This window comes from Gadus chalcogrammus, chromosome 1 (genome assembly GCF_026213295.1).
Source record: "Gadus chalcogrammus isolate NIFS_2021 chromosome 1, NIFS_Gcha_1.0, whole genome shotgun sequence".
Classification (NCBI taxonomy): Eukaryota; Metazoa; Chordata; class Actinopteri; order Gadiformes; family Gadidae; genus Gadus; species Gadus chalcogrammus.
In genome coordinates, this window is record NC_079412.1 from 27,301,014 (window position 1) to 27,321,819 (window position 20,806).

The 20,806-nt window shown below is 45.2% G+C and overlaps 4 protein-coding genes across 5 annotated transcripts; 3 read left to right on the forward strand and 1 right to left on the reverse strand.

Moving 5' to 3' along the window:
- Positions 1-15: 15 nt before the first annotated feature.
- Positions 16-3,288, forward strand: fance (FA complementation group E). Of its 2 annotated transcripts, none has more exons than XM_056599353.1 (10): positions 16-324; positions 444-1,017; positions 1,138-1,182; positions 1,260-1,316; positions 1,688-1,831; positions 1,918-2,041; positions 2,393-2,468; positions 2,614-2,680; positions 2,793-2,918; positions 3,020-3,288. In XM_056599353.1, the coding sequence occupies exons 1-10, from the start codon at positions 122-124 to the stop codon at positions 3,122-3,124; spliced, it is 1,521 nt and encodes a 506-aa protein (XP_056455328.1). In that variant the 5' UTR covers positions 16-121; the 3' UTR covers positions 3,125-3,288. The 2 variants fall into 2 exon arrangements, with proteins under 2 accessions (XP_056455328.1, XP_056455335.1); XM_056599360.1 differs by having other exon boundaries at positions 63-324; positions 441-1,017.
- A 76-nt stretch (positions 3,289-3,364) lies between these two features.
- rpl10a (ribosomal protein L10a) lies at positions 3,365-6,070 on the forward strand. The gene is made up of 6 exons (XM_056599412.1): positions 3,365-3,433; positions 3,876-3,947; positions 4,039-4,119; positions 4,566-4,714; positions 4,821-4,993; positions 5,869-6,070. The coding sequence occupies exons 1-6, from the start codon at positions 3,429-3,431 to the stop codon at positions 6,037-6,039; spliced, it is 651 nt and encodes a 216-aa protein (XP_056455387.1). The 5' UTR covers positions 3,365-3,428; the 3' UTR covers positions 6,040-6,070.
- Positions 6,071-6,762: 692 nt separating this feature from the next.
- si:ch211-163l21.11 (inositol 1,4,5-triphosphate receptor associated 2) lies at positions 6,763-11,022 on the forward strand. The gene is made up of 13 exons (XM_056599381.1): positions 6,763-6,776; positions 6,956-7,019; positions 7,126-7,198; positions 7,287-7,314; positions 7,416-7,556; positions 7,883-8,014; positions 8,417-8,570; positions 9,177-9,226; positions 9,311-9,361; positions 9,590-9,705; positions 10,254-10,406; positions 10,504-10,599; positions 10,802-11,022. The coding sequence occupies exons 1-13, from the start codon at positions 6,765-6,767 to the stop codon at positions 10,920-10,922; spliced, it is 1,191 nt and encodes a 396-aa protein (XP_056455356.1). The 5' UTR covers positions 6,763-6,764; the 3' UTR covers positions 10,923-11,022.
- Positions 10,390-20,217, reverse strand: inavaa (innate immunity activator a). The gene is made up of 10 exons (XM_056599328.1): positions 20,119-20,217; positions 16,667-16,767; positions 16,228-16,361; positions 15,781-15,903; positions 15,127-15,361; positions 14,881-14,934; positions 14,515-14,725; positions 14,139-14,282; positions 12,656-13,418; positions 10,390-12,224 (listed from the first exon to the last, which is right to left on the reverse strand). Exons 2-10 carry the CDS (start codon positions 16,731-16,733, stop codon positions 12,132-12,134), a joined length of 1,824 nt encoding a protein of 607 aa, XP_056455303.1. The 5' UTR covers positions 16,734-16,767; positions 20,119-20,217; the 3' UTR covers positions 10,390-12,131.
- Positions 20,218-20,806: the final 589 nt, after the last annotated feature.

The following is a 20,806-nucleotide window of genomic DNA, read 5'->3' on the forward strand; positions in this document are numbered from 1 at the left end:
TGTCCTTCTAGGATGATGGCAGTCAAACGAAGAAGTACATTATTGAAAGCACAACAAGCAAAACACTCTCTGAAAGGGTTTACTTTCTACCTAACCTACCTATATATTTGAGGGCAAACCCATGGACGGGCTAACTGCTAGGTTGACCGGGAAAGATAAGTTACTAGTCCTGGCACTCATGTCGGGAACCTCTGGCGCTCGAAGGGCTTTGTGCGTTTTTGAAAAGCAGCAACGTTACGACCTCAAACTTTCGCTAAGTACCTTCCTTGAAATGCTCTGTCAAAAGGCTATTTCCCCAGAAAACCTTTCCGAACCTATTCTGCCGTGAGTATCTTAAATCGTTAGTCCATGTAGATAAATGAAATGCATGCTGTAAGTGTTACCGTAGCATCTTGCTCGAACAAGTGTGTCCATTTAACACCCGTTTCTTTGTTTTCTAGTAGACCATTGGTGTGCCTGTTTCCTGTAGCTTTTAAGCGGAATTTGTTATCTTTTCTTCGCCTGGTCAACCAAGTCCTTCCTCAGACCAGGGTGGTTCAGCTCCTGGAGTGCCTGAGCAAAGACCCACGTCAGGATCACTGGGTCACTGCTCTGATTGGACAGCTCCAGCGAGACATGGGGTCGCTTCGGGACGTGCCCCTCTACACTGCGAGTTGTAGCCAGCGTCTAAAGAGGATTTCTGAACGTTTAAAAGTTACGGGTAGGAATGAAGGATGGGCCAAGTACTTCACAGAACCAAAACTAACTTCTCAAAGTGGAGGGGACGTTTTAGAAAAGCAGAAGAAAAGGAAGAGCAGCTCTATGACCCCTGATACAGAAGTTGAATCTACACAGCAGCATAAACGGATGAAGATGGATATGTCTTCTGTGGAGGAGCGCTTGGGTGCTTATCCTCATGGTTCTTTTACATCAGAGGAACCTGTTTTAATGGAGAGAGGAGAATGTGACCCTCCAAAAGTTGAGTCTGGTGGACCATCAACTAGCAATCTGTGGGATAACCTTCCTGAAAATATAAAGGTATATAATATATAGGACGACTAAAGGTTCGAATGCAGTGAGAGACTTGCCATCTACTTATTTTTAAGTTTAAAGTTCCAACAGCATATATAACCACTGACTTGTTTGTGGATGTTTCAGGCATTTGTCCCTCAGATAAAAGAACTATTGGGGTGTCAATCAGAGGTACCACACTTTTGTGTGAACATTGGATGGATTTGATGCAGCAATTTTTCTATCTGCTAATTGGTGTTTTATTTCAGTGGGACCAGGGCTCCACAGATGTGTTCAAGGTGCTGAATGAATGTGACTCTGCCCAGGTAAACATTGTAGTGAAATTCATTTCATTCAAATGTTGGATTTTTATCAGGTTGATTTTCCCCCAACATGTTGGAAAGCCTTAGCAGATGCTGAGTGAGTGTCAACAGACTATGGCAGAGGAAGAAGGAATAATAGACGGGGGGAGGAACAAGTGGAGAAGAAGAGGGAGGTTGAGGATATGGAAGAGGAGGAGAGCAGGAAGAGGAGTCGAAGGAAGAGGAGACACAAAAATCAAAAGCACATAGTTCATTGCAAAATTTGGAGTAAACATCTTCTGTATGGGCCGACAAAACAATCCAAATTTATGTTCAGAAGGGGTCCATGAGTTAAAAAACCTTTAAGCTACTGCTATGCTGGCTCTCATGTTCAGGTGGAGTTGCTGTGTGGTATGCTGAACTTGGCTGACACACCAGAGGAGACATTACCTAAACTCTGTAGCTGCCTGTTGGCCCTCTCCCCAGAGCTCAGCTACAGTGCAGCCTCCGCTGTTATTAAGAGCCTCCTCCTGGGAAAGGTAATTTCAATGATGCTCATCAGTATACAAACAGATACTGGCTGGCTGTTTGTTTATTTAACCAACCTGTTTGTCCCTACCTTAAGATTCTATGCCTCTTGGAACCTGCCTCAAGAAGCCTGGTGGCAGCAGTGACATCACTTAGTAGTCAGTATCCCAGAGCAGCTTGCCACGCCCTAATCAGACCCATCCTACAGGAGGAAAACCTAGGTAACTGCAGCCTATATGATTGCGCCACACCAGGTTAGGGTTATTGTCATGCCTTTTGATTTGTCTATTATGAATCGATTTCAGTTGTGATCTGGAGGATTCCAAATCATGAGATTTTACCATCATTTTTTGATAATCAGAACTAGATTTTTTTATTAATTTATTTGTTATTATGTTTTGCAAGATCCATTTATATTTTACAATACCACAAAGTTACGAAAAACTCATAAAGTCGGTTGGGTTTAGGCAGAGAAGAATTAAGAGAACTTGAATTTTTACTCTAGAAGCCAAACCTTCCTATTGCTTATTCTATTCTCGCTTCAGAAGTAATGGTTTCCCTTTACTTTTCAGGAACTCAGCAGGCCGAACTGATAAATAGATTAATAGGAGACTGCCTGGAACCCCACTACAATCTTCTGGTGTTTCAGTAAGATACCAAGTATTTTTCTTTGTAAAACTCATTCTCAATAATACTATTGAGGTTTGTTGCCATTGTTAGGGGATTGTCATTGTTGACATTGTGGGGAGATGAGTTCAATATTTATTTACCTCCCCCCCCCCCCTTTTATCAGGATGACATTTACCATTGTATGGAGTGAATCGATGCTGTCAATCATTCATAGCCTACTAGACTCCAAGGTGAGGTCATGTTTCTATGTATTGGAGAGAAAAAACGTACTACATAGATTGGGATTTCCATCATTCATTCGATTAATTCAAAAACCTAACATAACTGTCTGTTTCATTTCAGCTTGACATAGATGAAAAACATTTCTCGAGCTTTATTGCACAGCTAGTCAGCCAGGCTCCACAATTCATAAAATCCATGAAGTACGCAAAAATGATGCTAACTGTACTCACAAAATACAGTATTCATGTAAGTCGTAAATGTATGATAATAGTTATTATTAAACAAAATGATTAACCAAATTATTATTTATCAATCAATGGGTTTTTGTATTTTTCTTATTTTTCTAGGTCACAGCTTCACACAAACCATCCCTGTCACATTGTTTAATGTTGAACCAGACGTTCCTGAAGAAGTCTCTTCAATCTGCTTTGAAAAGAATTACACACAAATGACTTTTTGTACATTTTGTAATAAGAAATAAAACAATGCTGCGTTTATGCTATGACTTATGTGCATCTGTATATATAAACATATCTTGGTACATATTTATATAGATCTTTATAAATGGACTTCCCGAATGGATGTAACATGATGAATAGTTGACATGACTTCCAATAATTTATTTTTAATAAAAATAAATTACTCTTCCAATATGGCGGACTTTATCGGACGTCCCCCTGCGCAGCCTTTATTATGCGCAACTTCCGTTAGCTCGGCCTTTTCACTTGGTAGGGACGGAAGGAACGCACCGTCAAAATGAGGTCAGAAATATTTTTTGTTAAATATACCATGTATTAACCAGGTTTTATGTGCTGATTATCCCGATAGCTTATGTATACACTATGTTCGATCTCGCATTTGAGAGTTTTGATGTTTTGAGTGTAAATGTCTATAGCATCCAAGCCGATTTTGCCCCGGTGTGCTCTTTAGCATTGGCGTTGTAAAGCAATACAATCCATTGCCATCGTCGTATCTAAAATCAATTTCCTATCACTTTCATACATTAAACGCTTTATTTAGATATCCTCGCTACAATGTCTTGCACATTTACGTTGTTATTATTGAATTGCGCATTATAAAGTTCTCATGCGGAACATGCACCGATTAGCATGGTTCCTGGTTACCGTGGCTTACTTCTTGGGAAGTTAAGAGCAGTAGTTGCGTTTTCATCTGCTTGACATTATTTTCCTTTTATTTCTACAGTAAGGTTTCGCGGGATATGCTGTATGAGGTCGTCAAGGAGGTCCAAGCGGGCGCCTTGGCCAAACCCAGAAAGTAAGTTGATGTTAGACTCTTGAAATAATCTGTAGCATCTATAGAAATGACATTTATTGATTGATCACTAACAATATTTTCCTAATTTCAGGTTTACGGAGACAGTGGAGCTTCAAATCAGCTTGAAGAATTATGATCCCCAAAAGGATAAGCGTTTCTCTGGCACCGTCAGGTTTGGCCCTTTACTGTCTCACCCAACCTTCTCCTTGTTAGCGTTCAGCCCAGTCTTGAGAAAGTGTCAATTCAATGACTTGTACATGTCTAAATGTAAGTAGAAGCAAAGGCACGTACGATAACTGACAATATTAAATGATCAGATGGGTCAGACTCTGACATGGAGAAGTACTTCGGGTAGTCTGACTGCGCTGATCCACTTGTGGAAAAGCAAAGCAGACGGACCCCTACCCTGGGTCTTAAAACATGAGGGGAGGCTAATGGAGACTTGACTTTATTGTTCATGTCTCCAAGCCGACCACTTATAATTAATGGTGGCAACTGGAACCCAGCCCTGGTTGCCCTCGTTGGTAAGGCTGTAGAATTTTTACAAATACCAGGGATTGGTAGCAGAAATAAGGGTTAAATAAGGGTTTTGTCACTCAAACCATTTGTTTCCCTTAGGCTGAAGAGCCTGCCCAGGCCCAAGTTCTCAGTGTGCGTCCTGGGAGACCAGCAGCATTGTGATGAGGCTAAAGCCGCCAACATGCCCCACATGGACATCGAGGCCCTCAAGAAGCTCAACAAGAACAAGAAATTGGTCAAGAAACTGGGTAAAGCATTTAGACGTACTCTGAATGGCCCTGAGAGCAAAGACTGGGGAAAGAATTCAATGTTTTTTTTTTGTATGTGACTAAATGATGTGTGGTCTCTCCCCAGCCAAGAAGTATGATGCCTTCCTCGCTTCGGAGTCTCTGATCAAGCAGATCCCTCGTATCCTGGGCCCTGGGCTCAACAAGGCCGGCAAGTTCCCCTCCCTGCTGACTCACAACGAGAACCTCAACACCAAAGTGGAGGAGGTCAAGTCCACCATCAAGTTCCAGATGAAGAAGGTAGGGTCGTCAATGGATTTAACCCTGTCCTAATGTCATAGTACTAGGATTCCGTCTGGTCTAGCCTATATTTGATCGATCTGCCAACAGCAGTATTTAAACATAGGTAATCTGCAGTAATCGTCCACCTCCCTTTATTTTTTAATGCGTGTCCCCACCTATGGTTCTGCCATTGCCATAGCTTATTTCCACTGCTCTTGACTGCAGCAGCTAGAAGTTCAAGGTGATTTGGAAGCCACATCTGCTGATCATGCCAACCAATGAAAATGACCATCGCTTTTGTTATATTGCCGTGATGTTAACATCCAACATTAGGTAGTATTTGTAATGCAGGGAAGTCATTGATTGCTTGGATTGGATCAATTATACCACCTTTAGCCCCCTTTTTGTAACGCATCCAAGTCAGCTGTTCATTGCTCAAAGGTAAATGGATCAGTCCTGTCTGGGTGTCTTTATTGTCATTATTGGCACCATAACATCCAAAAACGATTCTGTCAATCTTTTCTGAAAAGACATTATTACTGGTAAGAACATCTTACTTTGACTAGGTAATGCTTATCCGACCGTGGTAGCTGTGGCATTCATTTTGGCCTTCTGTCATCGTCCTTTCCTAAACGTAACTAGTCGTTCTTGCCATCTCGTGCTTCGGAATGCTTTAAGAAAACATTGTTGCTTGATTTTAAAGACTTGACTTTATTTTATTAAAAGCAACATGGATGGTTCATTAAAATTGAACTCCATGGTCGACGCGTGAACCTGCAAACCTGTCCCTACGATGCGAAGCCAGATGCCATCCTGTGACATTTGTGTTGTCCGCCTTCAATTTTCAACAGCTTAAAGTGAAAGAAATGTGAACATGAAATTTTGTTTTGCAGGTGCTCTGTCTGGCCGTTGCTGTCGGTCACGTCAAGATGACTGATGAGGAGCTGGTGTACAACATCCACCTGGCTGTTAACTTCCTGGTGTCTCTGCTGAAGAAGAACTGGCAGAACGTGCGCGCCCTCTACGTTAAAAGCACCATGGGAAAGCCTCAGCGACTCTACTAGTGCTTTTCTGTAATAAAAAATGTGGATTGGATCCAACTCTGTTTTGACTTGAATTCCTTTTGCATCCAGTAAGTCCAGTAGTAGATTGGTCAGGTTTAATTTAAAGTCGTGTTCCTTGTAATTTTTACATTCTTGAGTCATGGCTTCCATATTGCACCAACACTGAAATTATTTAAATAAATTGAATCAATATTTAATCGAACAGAATATAGCCTAAACCTGTCAGTAACTTTGTATTGGGAGGTTATAGTTAGTGTGTATTCAGGTCAAGTAATGTTAAAGACCTTGGACAAAACAAAGTTTAGAAAGACCGCAATGAACGGCCTTAAAGATGAAGTTAACTTTTGAGGGAATAAGGTCAGCCTTGCGTATGCATCGTAAATTTTCAAGGTTAGCCAAACTTGGGTAAATAAGTTAAAAATATTCATAGTTGCCACCAGGAATATGTATTTTGAGATGCGCTGAGTGCATAATGCACCTTTTGCTGACCTCGGTAATGTTCACACCTGCCCACCAGAGGCGCCCTTGTGTACACTGTTCCAGATTAGTTTCTGTGGATCCCTTAATAGGATTATCTACTTTCTACTTACTCGGAAGAACCATAGGGAACGACCACAGTGGAAGGACAACATTTTAGAGTTTACTGCACTGTTAATTGAATAGGGGTTCTTCTTTGCAATAACTCCTTTGGGGTCATTGTAGGGTACCCACAAGTTTTTCCAGAAATGATCATTAAGGTGAGTAACACTCTTCAGCGTTACCCTCTTTATTAAGGATTGCATTTCTATGAATATTTATTCTTGTGTGGTTTGTTAATTTTGGAGCCTCAGCATAGGATTACGCTGTAGACCGCAGAGTGAATGCCTGTATTCCATTGCGGTAGACTGCAGTTAAGGCTTTTTCTTTCTTACTATAGAATTCTACAGAAACACAACACACTGGTAATCATCTCACCATGGCATGCAGTGACAGTGATGAAGGTAAGAGGAAGCTACTGTTGGGGCTGACCTTGTTAAACCATCTCACATGATGCAATATAAATAATACATTCCATACTGAGGTTCAACCCAACACTATCTTATACAGAATACTGTCAAGTGGAGCCTCCTGTTACACCTTGGAGCGACCTTTCTATTGTAGAGCGAGTTGGCCTGAACACGTAAGACAATAACCTGTGTATTGTATCTATCTGGTAATCAATTCTTCAATTTCACTAGTATCCAATTAACGCTTTCAATCTCTGGCAGCACACAAATGTCAGAGGACGAAATCGAGGTAATTCTGATCACTTCAACTTTCACATATTATGGTAATACACTTTCCCAACTCCAGTTGACAGTCTCACTCTTAACCCCTGCCTTCTGCAATTCGCCCAGTCCGCCTTTTGCCAAATTACGTTGGCCTTCCGCACGGACCAGTACACCCTGAAACAGAGGCTACAGGCGGAGGAGCGCGCCCGTAACATGGCTGAGGAGAACATAGAGCAGGAGCTGAGCCGAGGGAGAGAGACCCTGGAGGTAAAGAGGAGCAGGGAGCAAAGAACGGTTAACGTTGTGTGGGGGGGATACCTTTGGGCACTGGTGCGGTAGGCCTACTCCTGCTGCAGGTCTGAACTACATGGGAGGGTTGGCACCTGGGGCTCGTTTGTGACAATTTACTTAAGATTTGCACACTTCTTTCCAATTAGAGTCACCTTTGTTAAGAATGCATGTACTCACGGTATTGTTTGAAACGTTAAAAATTGTCTACCAGATGGCATGTAATAGGCAAGTGTGTGCATGCGTGGGTGTCCTGGTAGCCACAGTGCTGCCTAACTATAATATTTGTGACTGTGTTCTGCCAGGACCTTAAGGCTCTTTGCCTGGACATCAGGCGCAGCGCGATCCTACAGAAGCTGGAGCTGTCTCTGGACATCGTGGGTGGGACCGTGGGGCGGATCTCCACCACCGCGGAGCTGCTGGGCTCAGTGCACCAGGTGAACCACAGCCCTCCACAAAGGGTTTTCATGTGGTATCAATGTTGGCGTGTCATAGGATATCTTCAAGGTTTTTGGATGATGAAGGCTGAGTATCTTCCGTAGTTATTGTTTGAACTGAGAAATAAAGAGAGAAAGCTTTTCAGTTTTCAGGAATTGTATCTCAGTTTTTTTGTTCTATGGAATAATTATACATCATAATGAAATGTATAATAAATGCTTGTTTATTAAGAGTTTTCAACACTACAAATACCATCAACTGACAGCAGCTATCATCCAGTATTGGGTCTCCAACAGAAGCTCCTCATCATTCACTTAATCCATATCACCGTGGTTCAGGGACTCTGGCATCCTGTGTACGCTCTATAGTCACAGGTCCCCGTGGACTCCCTGTTTTTCCAGGAGGCGCGTATCTGCAGAGCGGTGGAGATCATGGTGTCTCACGTGGAGAATCTGAAGAGACGCCACGAACGAGAAGGACTGGAGTTGGAGCAGACCAAGAAGCTGGTCCATCGCATCTCCCGCAGATGCCTCACCGAACCGGGAACCCCTATAGGTCAGCTGAGCTAATGATTCATTAATTTAATTTACATAGCGCTTACCACAGATACATAAATCTATTTACATAGTGTGTGAGTGTATGTGTATGTGTGTGAGTGTATGTTTGTGTGTTTGGGAGGGGAGGGGATGTGACACCTCATCCACTATCAGAGTGTTCTCACCACACACCGGCTATCACAGAAGAGAGGAGAGGAATGATGAAACTAGCGGATGAGAGACCTGGTGGATGATAAGGGGGACATGTTGGTAGAAGAACCAGTTTGTGTATTTGGCCAGGACATCGGCATTAGCACCCCAACTTTTTTCTGATGATCTTAAGTGACCGCAGCGAGTCAGGACTCGTTAAACATCTTGTCTGAAAGACAGGGCATTAAAGATTAAATTAAAGATTAATTAAAGATTAACAAAGGTCTGAGGGAGGAGCGCTGTTATTGTCCCTCTGACCCTTCTACAAGCACCGTCTGGTCACCAATCCAAGAACCCTGCTCAGCTTCCAGAGAAGTCCGTTTTGCTAGGCAGGTGGAGCTGAAACACACAATGGTGGTTGGAATCATTTGACACCATCTGATTGGCGGCTGTGTTTTTATTTATTTTCCGGCAGATGTTGATGTGATGGAACTCCAAAAGCAGGACCAAAATACCTTCCAGAAGGTACGCTGATGGTGGTTTTACCGTTCCGCCTTTGGTTTCCTCTGCTGTTTTTTTAATAATACTCTTATTTCTCCTCCCTTGAAGTACAATGGCCGCCGTAGGGTCAGCACATCCATCATCACAAAAGAATCCCAGGTAGGGTTTTGTTCTGTTCTCCTCTTTTTGGCCTTAGTGTTGTCTGCTTGGATCGGACACATAAACTACCATTGAGGAAACATAGGCCATGCCCTTGGTGTCACACTTCCAAATGATGAATAGCATTTCCTGAGCTGTCTGCCACCAACACTACTGTCCCGGGTCCTTGGTGTGTCTTAATCTTCCAGTTACAGTTACATGCACATCCTATGTCCATCCTCTCTCCAGGAGAAGAGAAAGCGAGACCTGAAGAAGCAGTTGTCCCTGGGTGATGGACATTCCCCCTCCCCCACCTTCAGCTCTGAGTCCAACTGGTCCGTCGACCAGTACTTGATGGATGGCAGGTCAGAAAAATCTCTACTACCATCTATCATAAGGCTGATTCAAATGGTTAGATACAGATGTTTATTTTGTTCTAGTCACTGTCTTTATTTGATTTAAGACTTGCCCCAACTCTGAGCACCTTTAAAACAAGACTGAAGACTTTTATGTTTTCTATAGCTTTCTGCTAAATCTTAAATACATTGCACTTTCTAAAAAGCTTTTTTAACTTTGCCTTTATTTTCAATATTAATACTAAAATGCCTTTTTCTATTTTACCCATTTCTTTGCATATGTTTTTCTTTTACTTATCTATTTTATTGTATGACAATGTTTATGTGAAGCACTTTGAGTCTGCCTTGTGTATGAAAAGTGCTATATAAATAAAGTTGCCTTGCCTTTATTGTTAAATGACTATTGTGTTTCTGATGTGAGCTGCCGTAATAGCTTTGTTTCCCCTCAGGGATGAATAACGTACCTATCTATCTACATAGCTATCGATCTCTCTATGATGTCAGAGATCCATGTATGACCTATCCACCATTCAATGTTTTCTTCATTCTGATCGCAGGCTGCTCGTCGAGGCAGAAGAGGCTCCTCAGGGGTTGGCCCTGGTCCGACCTGTCCGGAGTCCGTCCCCGCTCCCCGACCCTCAGAGTCCTCCACCTCCTCCACCTCCTCCTCCATCCGCAGAAGAAGCAGCCAGGAAGACCCGCAGCAAAAGGTGCCGCTTAAAATAAGAGCGTGAGGCCAGAGGTATTTCAGCTGTTTGACTCATATGTGTGGTCGTGAACGTGATGCACGCTCTTTGTTTACGGCAGTTGTACAGTGGAGACTGTACTGAGGCAGAGACACAGGGGCAGAGCCTCATTCTCAAGGAAGAAGGGAGTCAACCATTTCCGGTCTTCTATAAGCTCGTAAGTATTTTTTTATGTATCCCTGTGAAGAGAAGAGACTTCCTCCTCTTCTATTAGTATATATAAGTTATTATGAGTACATGTTTTGAATGTATGTAAATGTGACAGTCCACAAAACCATGTTATATAGTCCGCCTGTAGATGGCAGCAAACTCGTTGTTTCTCTTTGGTGATTTAATAGCAAAACCCTTCTTCTCCCCAGGCATAGCACAAAGTTGAGACCATTCCCTCTGGCTCACTGGCTCGTTCGCTCCCGCTGGGCCATCCTCTACGTTGCTCTCCTTCTGATTCTCTGTGCCGCAATGGTGACCCTGTTCTCATAGAAACTTCACAAGAAAATTATGAATATTTTGAGAATTCCATTAAATTCAAATTTTCTTCTGTGTGGACTATGCATATTCATTCAACTGGAATGAACATCACTGATATACCATGCATAGACATGTATGACAAGAATGAATGCTGACTGAACTACTCTTGCATACCATACTGCCTCATTCTATAGACTGTATACCATTTATTTAACATTTATTGAATGTCTATCACTTATTTTGGTTGCTTTGTCGAGTAGAATTATGAAGCCCTTTATGAGTTAAACTCTAGATGAATTGAAGGGGTGCTTTGAACTTTTAAGCTTCAAACAAGCAAGGCAGAAAATGAGTGAATGCAGTGGGAAAAGGAAACCGGAGATTGACGGAAGGAATGCGTTATGCTTCCACGAGGGCTCCTGTGTCTGGTGGAACTCATTTGATTATAACTAGCATGAGTCATATCGGGAACAATACTTTTAATTAATAATGCATATACAAATGTTTTATAAATACATAGGATATAAAAATGATACAATCACTTGGTTAGAAACACCACACCACGGTGCAGTGAACACACCAACACTCCTTCACTCAGTAATAAAAGGCTTAAGATATTAATAGAAATTCATAGTCAGGCCTAATGTTGTTCTTCTCATTTCACATTGTAAAAGGTCCGATTCTTTTTCTTCTTTTGTTAGATTCAGCAAAACATTTCTAAAGTATATTAATATTTACCTTCAGCATTCAAAGGAACTTTGTTCTTTATTCTTATTTTTATTTTTATGATAGATAAATATTGGAATTGAGATTTAAATTATGAATGCTCCTGCAAACCTGCAATATGTGTACCAGCCACATAAAAGGCCCATGAATATACAGTTAGTATATATGATGTCAAAGCCTGTGTGGCACAATTTGGAAAATGCAGAGACAAATGTTGAGTCACCACAGACATAACATCTATCAGAAAACCAAATCAGAAAATATTGATCAAATAAATTAATCATACTGTAGTTTTAAATAAAGAAATAGGAGCAACAATGTGCTTATCATACCCTCAAAAAGGTTTATCCTTTTTCTTCCTCCGTAAAAAGGATAGTGTCCTGCCACTTTAAGACATACAAACTCTGAGTCCATCGGCTCAATAAATACAGCAATACATAGAAAGGAATACACATAATGACTCCTAGTTGGTAGCATACTTCAACAGGGATCTCCAGGTTACACCTGACTGACTAATTCAGCATCCTCTTCCACAAACCACTGGACTGGAGTTCCATCAGCCGCCCTCTGGAGGACGACGCTGCCTGAGCCCTGGAACAACAAGATCAGAGCGGTCAGCGACAGTGGTCCATCTCTCTATGCATGTCTTACGGTGCATCCAACAACACCTTCACATATCCCTGATATGCTTCAAAGGTGACAGAATATACCACCAGGTGGGAGTGTGATTAGGTGTTTCGAGCTGCTTTGAAAATCTGCCTCTTCCGACATCACTAGTGGGCGTGTTCCCCTATATGTATGACAGAGAGATGAGCGATGTTTGCTACGGTCCACTGGATAGGCTGGTAGACTGATCTATCCAGCACACATCTAGGTGGACACGCCCACTTGCGATGTCAGAAGAGGCCGATTTTCAAAACGGCTTGTAACGGCCAGATCACACTCACACCTGGTGGTATAATATGGCACCTTTAAGTAAGTTAAAGTGTTCAAGGTAAAGGCGGGACAGTGTTTGGACCCACCTGTTTGTAGGGCGGGGGCTGAGGCGAACCAGGGCCGTTGTTGAACCTCTGGGATCGGCCTAGGCGTTCTCCGGATCCCGGCGGGAACCTCTGGAGCTTATTCCTCTGGTGCCAGGACTTGAGCTCCTCCGACACCACCTCCCGCGGCATGACCGGGCTGCCGTGGCCGGGGTACTCGTTCAGGGATGGGGTGCGGACCAGCCGGGAGTAGGGAGGAGGAGGAGCCTTCATGGCCCTCCCGGCAGAGGAGAACCCTTCCTCCGGCCTGGCTCTCTGCGGCTGGGGGGTCCGACACATGTTGTTCGGAGGGGATAGCGGGGACTGAAGCGAACGGACGCTTCCACCGTCGACGGAGGCCGGGCTGTTGTAGTTGTAGTTGTTCTTGATGTTGTTCGTGTTGTTGTTCATGTTGTTGTTCACGTGGTTGCTGTTGTTGTTGTTGTTCTTGTAGCTCCCCGGGGGGCCGGCGGCGGGGCCTTTCCCCTGGGCCCCGTAGTGGAAACCGTAGGGCGGGGGGCAGAGCTTGGGGATCTCGGTGGGGCTCGGCGGGGCAGGCCAGCTCCCGGGGGAGCTGGCCTGGGAGGAGACAGAGTGCTCCGAGCTGCTGTCCTCTGAGCTGGACTGGTAGAGGCGGCGCGGGGAGTAATCCGGAGAGCGCACCATGAAGTCGGCCGCACAGCGGCGCTGGGGCAGCCGGGGGCGGGCCCGGCCCCCCTCCGAGCCCGTGCGCGGCACCTCCACCGTCAGCTTGTTCTTAGGAAGCCTTGGGAAAAAGAGATAAATTATTATCAATTAAAGGTTTCGGCAGCATGATGATTTCAACCTTAACACTAACCTTAATTAATTTACCTCATCTATAATCCACATGCCACACTGTCTGATTTTTTAACACGTAAAAATTGAAAATCGGTTATATCTGTCATTAATGTAAAATTATATAGCCTAATTCCAAATATCAGATGGCCTATGTGCAATCCTGCAGCTATTAATCTAACGAGACAACACAATATATCAGCGGGCCTTTATTAGAGGAAGCAGATAGTAGACACAAGCATGGTTCATCCTACATTTTAACAGGTCGGATTAACCAAGCCTATATTTTAGGGGTGCCGTTATAGGATCTCAACCAATGATTTGGAACAAGCTGTATCAGCTCATCAGAGTGGAGTCAAGTTAATCTGATTTGCTGAAGGTGATGTCTGTCACAGCATGGCTAAAAATCCAACGCTTACCCTTACATTAACATTTAGGGCATTTAGCAGACGCATTTATCCAAAGCGACTTACAATAAGTACATATGACAGGAGTCGATTTGAAGTAGACTTGCTTAAAGGCAAAAGGCCAGACTCACTTGTGAAAGCTATTGAAAATACTTTGCATGATTTAAATTTTCAATGTCAACTCCTTTCCTGGTTACTACTAGACCTACCTGAAGGATTGAGTACTGCCTATACACGTGTTGTCTGGTTCCTACTAGACCCACCTGAAGGACTGGGAGTACTGCCTGCGTACGTGCAGCTCCGGGGTGGATGGGGCGCTGCAGGTGTGGTTGTGCCTCATGGTCAGGCTCTTGATGAACTGGGAGGGGAGGATCCTCTCTGGGTAGACCGGGGCCCCGACCGGACTACTGCAACACCACACACAGACGCCAGCAGGCTGGGGGTTAGCGTTGTGCTACACCGTTTGATTGGAATGGAATGGTGGAAGAGATTCAAGGAGTCATCCAACACTGATGAGCTGAGGGATCGCGTAAAAACATTCCTGGAGTCATTGAAAACCAATATGTGGAATTTCCACATATGTTTCCCTAGTTGCTGGTTTGGTTTGATCGGTGGGACGGGGGGGCTCGGGGGCTTTACCTCGATCTGCTGCTGCACGCAGACTGAGGCTTTGGGAGCTTCTGGTAGGGCTGGTCCAGACTGGATTCCTTCCACGGAGAGTTCTGGATTGGGGAACGCTCGTGTTCCACTCCGGTCTGGCCTTGGGACTGCTGCAGGGGAAGCGGCTGAAGGGGGTCCAGGTAAGAGGAGCCCCCCGCCGGAGGGTAAAGGGCGTCGGGGGGGTCCATGTCTGAGAAGGACCAATAGAAACACAAAAAGAGAGTGAGGCGGCATTCAATGAGTTCAAAGTGGATCCCTTTGTCTTGTTCCAATCCGATATATAATCCATGCATATACTGTATACACAAGTACAAGTAGGACTAGAAGACTAAGAAACATGCTCACCATCATCCAAAGCCACCACGTCAGAGAGAGAGCTGTCATCGGACATGCAGGAGTCTGCAGACACAGGAAAGAAAACATCAAATCCTCACTCAAAGCGAATCTCAGTGAAAGACTGGCCTTCTTCACTCGGCAGCTGGGACCTGCATGCGGAACAGGCTAGTGTTTAGAACCAAGATGTTCGCGGGGTGACAAGGAACCATCAGGGCACTTTCTCGCCAGAGGGGGGGGCTCTTCGTGACCCCTCACCTTTCAGGGAGTGGGCCGAGCCTGCGGTCTGAGGGGAGCTGCGCTGGCTCCGGGCCCGCTGCCGGGTCACCGCCTCCTGGAGGTCCTTGAACTTCTTCTCCTCCCGCTTGCACTGCTGCAGGCGGCTCTTCTTCTGCGGCTTGCTGAGGTGGTGTTCCAGGGACAGCCTCCGCGCCGCCTCCAGGATCTGGCTCTGCAGGGCCAGGTCGGCCGCCAGGGAGTGCAGCTCCGGGTCCTGGAGGGGAAGAAGGTACAGTTTGAAACATCCACATCTATCTGCAATGGGCTGCTGGAGCCATAAGTCTGGTGCTACCTATGGGTCTCCTCCTGGTAAATGAACATGACCCCAATATCTGCTGTTTGTGTGGGCGTCTTGTAAAGAAGCGTTTTTGTTGCTTTACTGTATTTATAAAAATAAAAAAAAAGGATAAACTCCTTAATTTGTATTGAGAATGACGCCAAAACATGCAAAACATGCACACAGCACTGAGACACAGCCACCTCCAAAGTAGATACGCTTTGAAGACGTCAACGGGCATACGAGATGATCAGTGGAATTTTGGATAGCAGGTGAAAGATAAAAACAGTTGATGGCATAAGGACGTAAAATGGAAACTATGGTAATAATGGTGATTGGTAGTCAGGGTAACAAACCTCGCCATCCTGACAGATGAGGCCCTCGTCGAGTTTAAAAGACGCCCCGATGCGTCTCCGAACGCGGGGCGGCTGCTCCTCGGGCATCAGGGGATAGTCTGAGGACAGCTGCCCGGTCAGCTCCTGCCAAACGCAGAGCCTGGGTTAGCTGTGCTCTTCATACACTGCCATTACTTCCCCTACTGCTGGGCCACATCTTGTACGTTCATGACTGATTTTCCATGTGCCAAGGATACTTTTAATCCAGGAGAAGGACTTCCTACCCTGCAGAGTTATTAGCATTATTATTTTATATTTGTATTTACCCACAGTTATCGGTTTAACAGTGCCTGCGAACTCAGATGAAACGTATAAAGCCAAGTGCAATATATAGAAGATATACATCTATCCGTATAGATATTTACATCTATCTAGATCTAGATCTAGTGGTATAGAGGAGCCACGTACTGCCTCTCTGATGCAGAGCTTCCTGAGCTCCAGCAGGCAGATCTCCAGGCTCTGCTCCAGGGCCTGGTGCTTCAGCTTCAGGGCTCTGGTGTGGGTGCTCACATCCTTCAGTGGCGTGCTGGGGCTGTCGGGCCCTGGGGGGGAGGAGAGAAAATGTTGTGTCCATTTTAAGGTTAACCACAGTATTGTCTTGAGCAGCATGATCAGCCATACTTGTTTAAAAAGAATGGCGATCACAAAAAGGAGGTATATTATATTGCAGCCATTGGCATATAGTTATTATTTGTAGATTTACATCAATCATTTATAGTTTAAGTTGGCAATGTTAAAACGAATTGTTCTCGAATTGACTGTACCCTCATTGAACCTGTTAAATGGTGACACAGTGTTACATCCGTTATAGAGTCCTAAAAGGTTGTTTGTTGAGGAGTGTTCCTACCAGAATGCACAATGATCCCACTATCGGTGTCACTGACGTCCGTGTCTTTGCTCTCGATGGCCGTCATGGTCACTTTCTCTGCAGATTCACAGACAATGTGCCTGTTGAAGGAGAGTAATCCCTTGGTTAAAACAAGTCACAATCTACTGTGAGAGAAAGCGCGGCTTCTGCCCAAAATTACTTCCCCAAGGCATACCCCCTCCCCCGCCCCCACCCCCCCCCCCCCCCCACCTCTTCTAAAGTCAATCCATGGCGGGTGTCCTTTCACACGCTTATCTATGCAGCCATCACCCTCCTCCCCCCCCCCCCCCCTCCCGGGGGCCAGCACTCCCCTGGCTCACAATAGGCAGCAGGCCCCCGCGCTTGACTCGGCACATGTGCAGGGGTTAATCCGGAGAGGGGTGCCATGGCGACAGGGGCAGGGCGGCGGCTGCCAAGGGGGTAGTGTGTCGCTGCAAGGCACCCGGGGTGGGGGGCTGGTTTAAAGAACCCAGTCTCAGAAAAGAAAAGCAGATGGCAGTGGGAGTCCCCCCCCACCAACCCCGCCTTCGTGCTGTGCACCTGTCTCTCTACTCTCCACCCGGCACACCCTCCTCCATCCCCATCCATTCAACCAGTGTTCGGCCAGGCCTCTGGGGGGCTTTTGAAGTGGAAGAATGTCTCAATGCAGGCCTTGTCCCCCCCCCCCCCCCCCCCAGCAGCAGGCGCACACGCACACGCACACACACACACACACACACACACACACACACACACACACACACACACACACACACACACACACACACACACACACACACACACACACACAGGCTCCATGCTGATTCATCTTCCGCGACGCCAGCTTTTACCACAACAACAAAAAACTAAAAACACTGAATAGACCACAGCTCATATTTATGACCCCATCCGTCTTTCAGTCTCTTTTCATTCTCACGGTAAATACAAGAGTAAACAAAGGGTGTTGACATCACGGCAGAAGGAAAACAGCAACAACAACAAAATGGAGATACGTTTTTGATTTTAAGTAGGCCAGACTTTGCCTAAAGAATAACAGAATACCTTCCAGAAAGTAGACCATCCTCTCTTCGCCCGATTTTTCCACAACTCGTTTGTTTGTGAACTTGCACGTCGTCTCTCCACTCTCAGACTCTCTGACAACATTTCCGAGGATCACAAGAGACTGCTTAAGCTCAACTTAATAACATGATTACAAGATATTTTTAGCTTCCTCTCTGAGGCCATCAATAGCAAGGCCTCTCAGACTGGAAAGTACCAAACAGCCCAGATTTGATCATATACACGATATAGCCTTCTGACACACATCCACCAAAAACCTCAACAAATATGTGTTGTTGTCCATTGTCTCCTGCCCTTTGTTTACAGAGGGAGATCACTGTCTTTTCCTGCGAAGGCCCAGGAAGGAACACACTGGGCCCATGTGGTAAAGGGCACCTCCTTTGAAAGTGGGATGATGTGATGAAATCACCCAGAGGCTTGGCCCATTCACCACAGTTCTCGGCTCACTCATGTGAACTGATCTGAGCTGTTTTTTGCAGCCACCAGCACAATGAGGAACAGGCGGCTCGACTGTGCGATGCTTTAGTCAAAGCATGTCCAACAAAAGCCCTGTATCCGCCACCCGGTCCTGCTAATCTGCTGTGGGCATGAGATCTGCTGACACACCTCTGGCTTCAGCAGGAGCATTGCTGCTGCTACTGTTGTTGTTTTAGGCCAGTCCTGGGTTTGTATGAAGACAGGGCTGTATAGATATAGACATAGGGAGTAAAGGGAGAGAGATTGAGAACCTTGGTGTCGGTAAAGGGGCCTGAGCTGGGGAACTTCATGAAAAAACAAAAACCTGAAAGGCATCAACAGGAATTCTTTCCTGCAGGCAGGGTAACGTGAAATCTTACCCATGTTGCACTCTCTATTACTCTCTCAAGACTTTAACAATGTTGTGGTCAGACTTCTACTGTGCTGACTAAATGGTTGTGTTGGGCTTTAGCGCAGGCGTTGCCAGAAACTTCTAAACCATTGTCTTCATAGGAGTGCAGTGGAGAGAGAATACTGCGGGGAGGGCAGAACCAAAAGAGTTCTGCAGAAAACAAACAGGAACAGCCCATTTCCTGAATATCTAGCCACTGATGCCATCTCCCGAGTCCCTATCACCAAATAGACACAACTTTGTTGCTGTTGTCCAAACATGTTAATCGCTGCCTCTTTGATCACCGCTCACAAGAAGCTATATAGCAACAAACGAATGTCGATGACGATCGAGGAGGATGAAGATGATGAGGAGGATGGCCCACCCTCGCGGCTCGGCAGACCATGAAAACGAAGCATCTGCGGAAGCTGGCGTTTATGGCAGAGAGATTACGGTGTGGATCCACTGTCTCCCAGACTTCCCCCGCCACCCTTTCCCATGAGGCAGCTGGAGTTGGGATCCCCTGGAATGCTGCCACCACTTTGCTCATTATCGCTGTGGTCGATACTGGAATTACCAACAGGGACCAGTCGAGCCTCGGAAACAGTCAGGGGAGGCTCGCAAAACCCGGCTGAGGCCTATGCGAACCCTGTAATTAAGATTCTCCAGTGAATGCTGATTCTATGGAAGAAACCAAACCACTTTATAGTGTGCCTTATTTCAGAGACTGGTGGGGAGTCAAAATCCATTCAGCAAAATAGGTCCACGGCAGGAAACCCAGACCAACGTGTGAGAGAGAAAAACATATTGTGCTCCCAGAGCACGTCACTGGGGTCTGGTCATAGCTAGAAATAGTACTGCTAAACAATGAACTGAAACACAGGGTAAAATATGCATACAGTGATAAGGGCAGTTTAGCAGCTTTGTTTTGTATTAAATGTCAAACTCTTAAAATAATACAGCTTCTCAGCACTGCTATGCCTGGACTTTGCTTCCGTGCGATCAGGAATCAGGAGACAATGCAGAGAATAATAAAGCCCACACCAGCCTCTTGTTAGTCAGTGGAGGCCATATGCTGGCCAGACACATTCACAGCCCACAGACAACGTAAATACAGAGGGCCAAAGAGATGCGTCATTGTTCTCCATAAGGTTTAGGACCGGGCATTATGACAGCTAGGTCCAGAGGGCACTGAACGGTCACGCATCCAACTCACTTTTTCTTTGTTTTTACTTAGGTTTTTAATGTTTGATTAGACATTAGATATTCTTAATACGCATTCACCACATCTTTATTTATTTATTGCTCCATCCCCCACGAGTCGTTGATACAACATATCCGGAAAAATGACTAACCAGCAGTCCAGGAATTATGATTCAGAGGGAAATCTCATTTTTAATGTTAGTCCTACCACCGCATAAGCATGTGAACGCAACATCTTCTGAAAAGTTAGCAAACTAGGTTGAGGCAAGTTTTATCATATCAAGCTAGGTCAGAAATATGTAGTAGTATGGCGTGGACTTACCTCGATTGTGTTTTACTGATTTTCTCAATGTTAGAGGCGAAGCATCTCTTCGGGAAGCTGGAGTTGTGACTTTCTCAAGTCAGACGTGAGTGGGTAGGCCAATGAAGTGGGCGTTGCGTTTGCTACATCTATCCCAGACTATACCAACATTTCCAAAAAATGGGTGGAGTAATTTCCGAAAATAGTTAGCTGAAACACTGCTTCTGATTGGAACATCCGTGAAACACAATTATGTAAAAGAAAATAACTTGCATGTCATCCAGGTTTTTTTTGCAATTACCGGTTGTCCCTGATCGTCTGTCGTTTTTTGCCTCTCTGAAAAAAGACCTCCCAGTGCAAATGGGTCGGTCCGACAGTACTTTCTCTCCGGACACCCTCTGCATATTGACAGCAGCACGCGACGCACTGTGGGCGATGGTGGGTGGGGGTGTTTGAATAGAGGGCAGAAGAAAGGCCCGAGGGAGAGTTTTGGTTAATGCGAGAGTGGGGGACAGCTGGCGGGTGGTGAAGCCCGCAAACCTAACCAACATGTCACTTGGCTACGCGAAAAACTTTTTTTAGGACCACCATATCCAGTTGTCTTCATCCGAGTATTTACCTCTAGCCTTCTATCTTTTGGTTTATCAGAACTCGGCTAGATGGGTCTTGGGTATCTTAACCAGGGCCCGAGGGAAGGCCTGCTCAATAC

What these genes read in the sequence shown, in the direction of transcription:
- inavaa (XM_056599328.1), bottom strand. Translation starts at nt 16,733, where the DNA reads ATGACGGCCATCGAGAGCAAAGACACGGACGTCAGTGACACCGATAGT. An exon ending in TCATCTGTCAGGATGGCGAG is followed by an intron (nt 15,362 to 15,780) that starts GTTTGTTACCCT and finishes CTTCCCCTCCAG; the next exon opens with GACCCGGAGCTGCACTCCCT. An exon ending in CAGTACTCCCAGTCCTTCAG is followed by an intron (nt 13,419 to 14,138) that starts GTGGGTCTAGTA and finishes CTTTTTCCCAAG; the next exon opens with GCTTCCTAAGAACAAGCTGA.
- si:ch211-163l21.11 (XM_056599381.1), top strand. An exon ending in TGCTGGGCTCAGTGCACCAG is followed by an intron (nt 8,015 to 8,416) that starts GTGAACCACAGC and finishes CTGTTTTTCCAG; the next exon opens with GAGGCGCGTATCTGCAGAGC. An exon ending in TTCCGGTCTTCTATAAGCTC is followed by an intron (nt 10,600 to 10,801) that starts GTAAGTATTTTT and finishes TCTTCTCCCCAG; the next exon opens with GCATAGCACAAAGTTGAGAC.
- rpl10a (XM_056599412.1), top strand. An exon ending in GAAATTGGTCAAGAAACTGG is followed by an intron (nt 4,715 to 4,820) that starts GTAAAGCATTTA and finishes GTCTCTCCCCAG; the next exon opens with CCAAGAAGTATGATGCCTTC. An exon ending in TCAAGTTCCAGATGAAGAAG is followed by an intron (nt 4,994 to 5,868) that starts GTAGGGTCGTCA and finishes TTTGTTTTGCAG; the next exon opens with GTGCTCTGTCTGGCCGTTGC.
- fance (XM_056599360.1), top strand. Translation starts at nt 122, where the DNA reads ATGGACGGGCTAACTGCTAGGTTGACCGGGAAAGATAAGTTACTAGTC. An exon ending in ACCTTCCTGAAAATATAAAG is followed by an intron (nt 1,018 to 1,137) that starts GTATATAATATA and finishes TGGATGTTTCAG; the next exon opens with GCATTTGTCCCTCAGATAAA. An exon ending in AGAGCCTCCTCCTGGGAAAG is followed by an intron (nt 1,832 to 1,917) that starts GTAATTTCAATG and finishes CCCTACCTTAAG; the next exon opens with ATTCTATGCCTCTTGGAACC.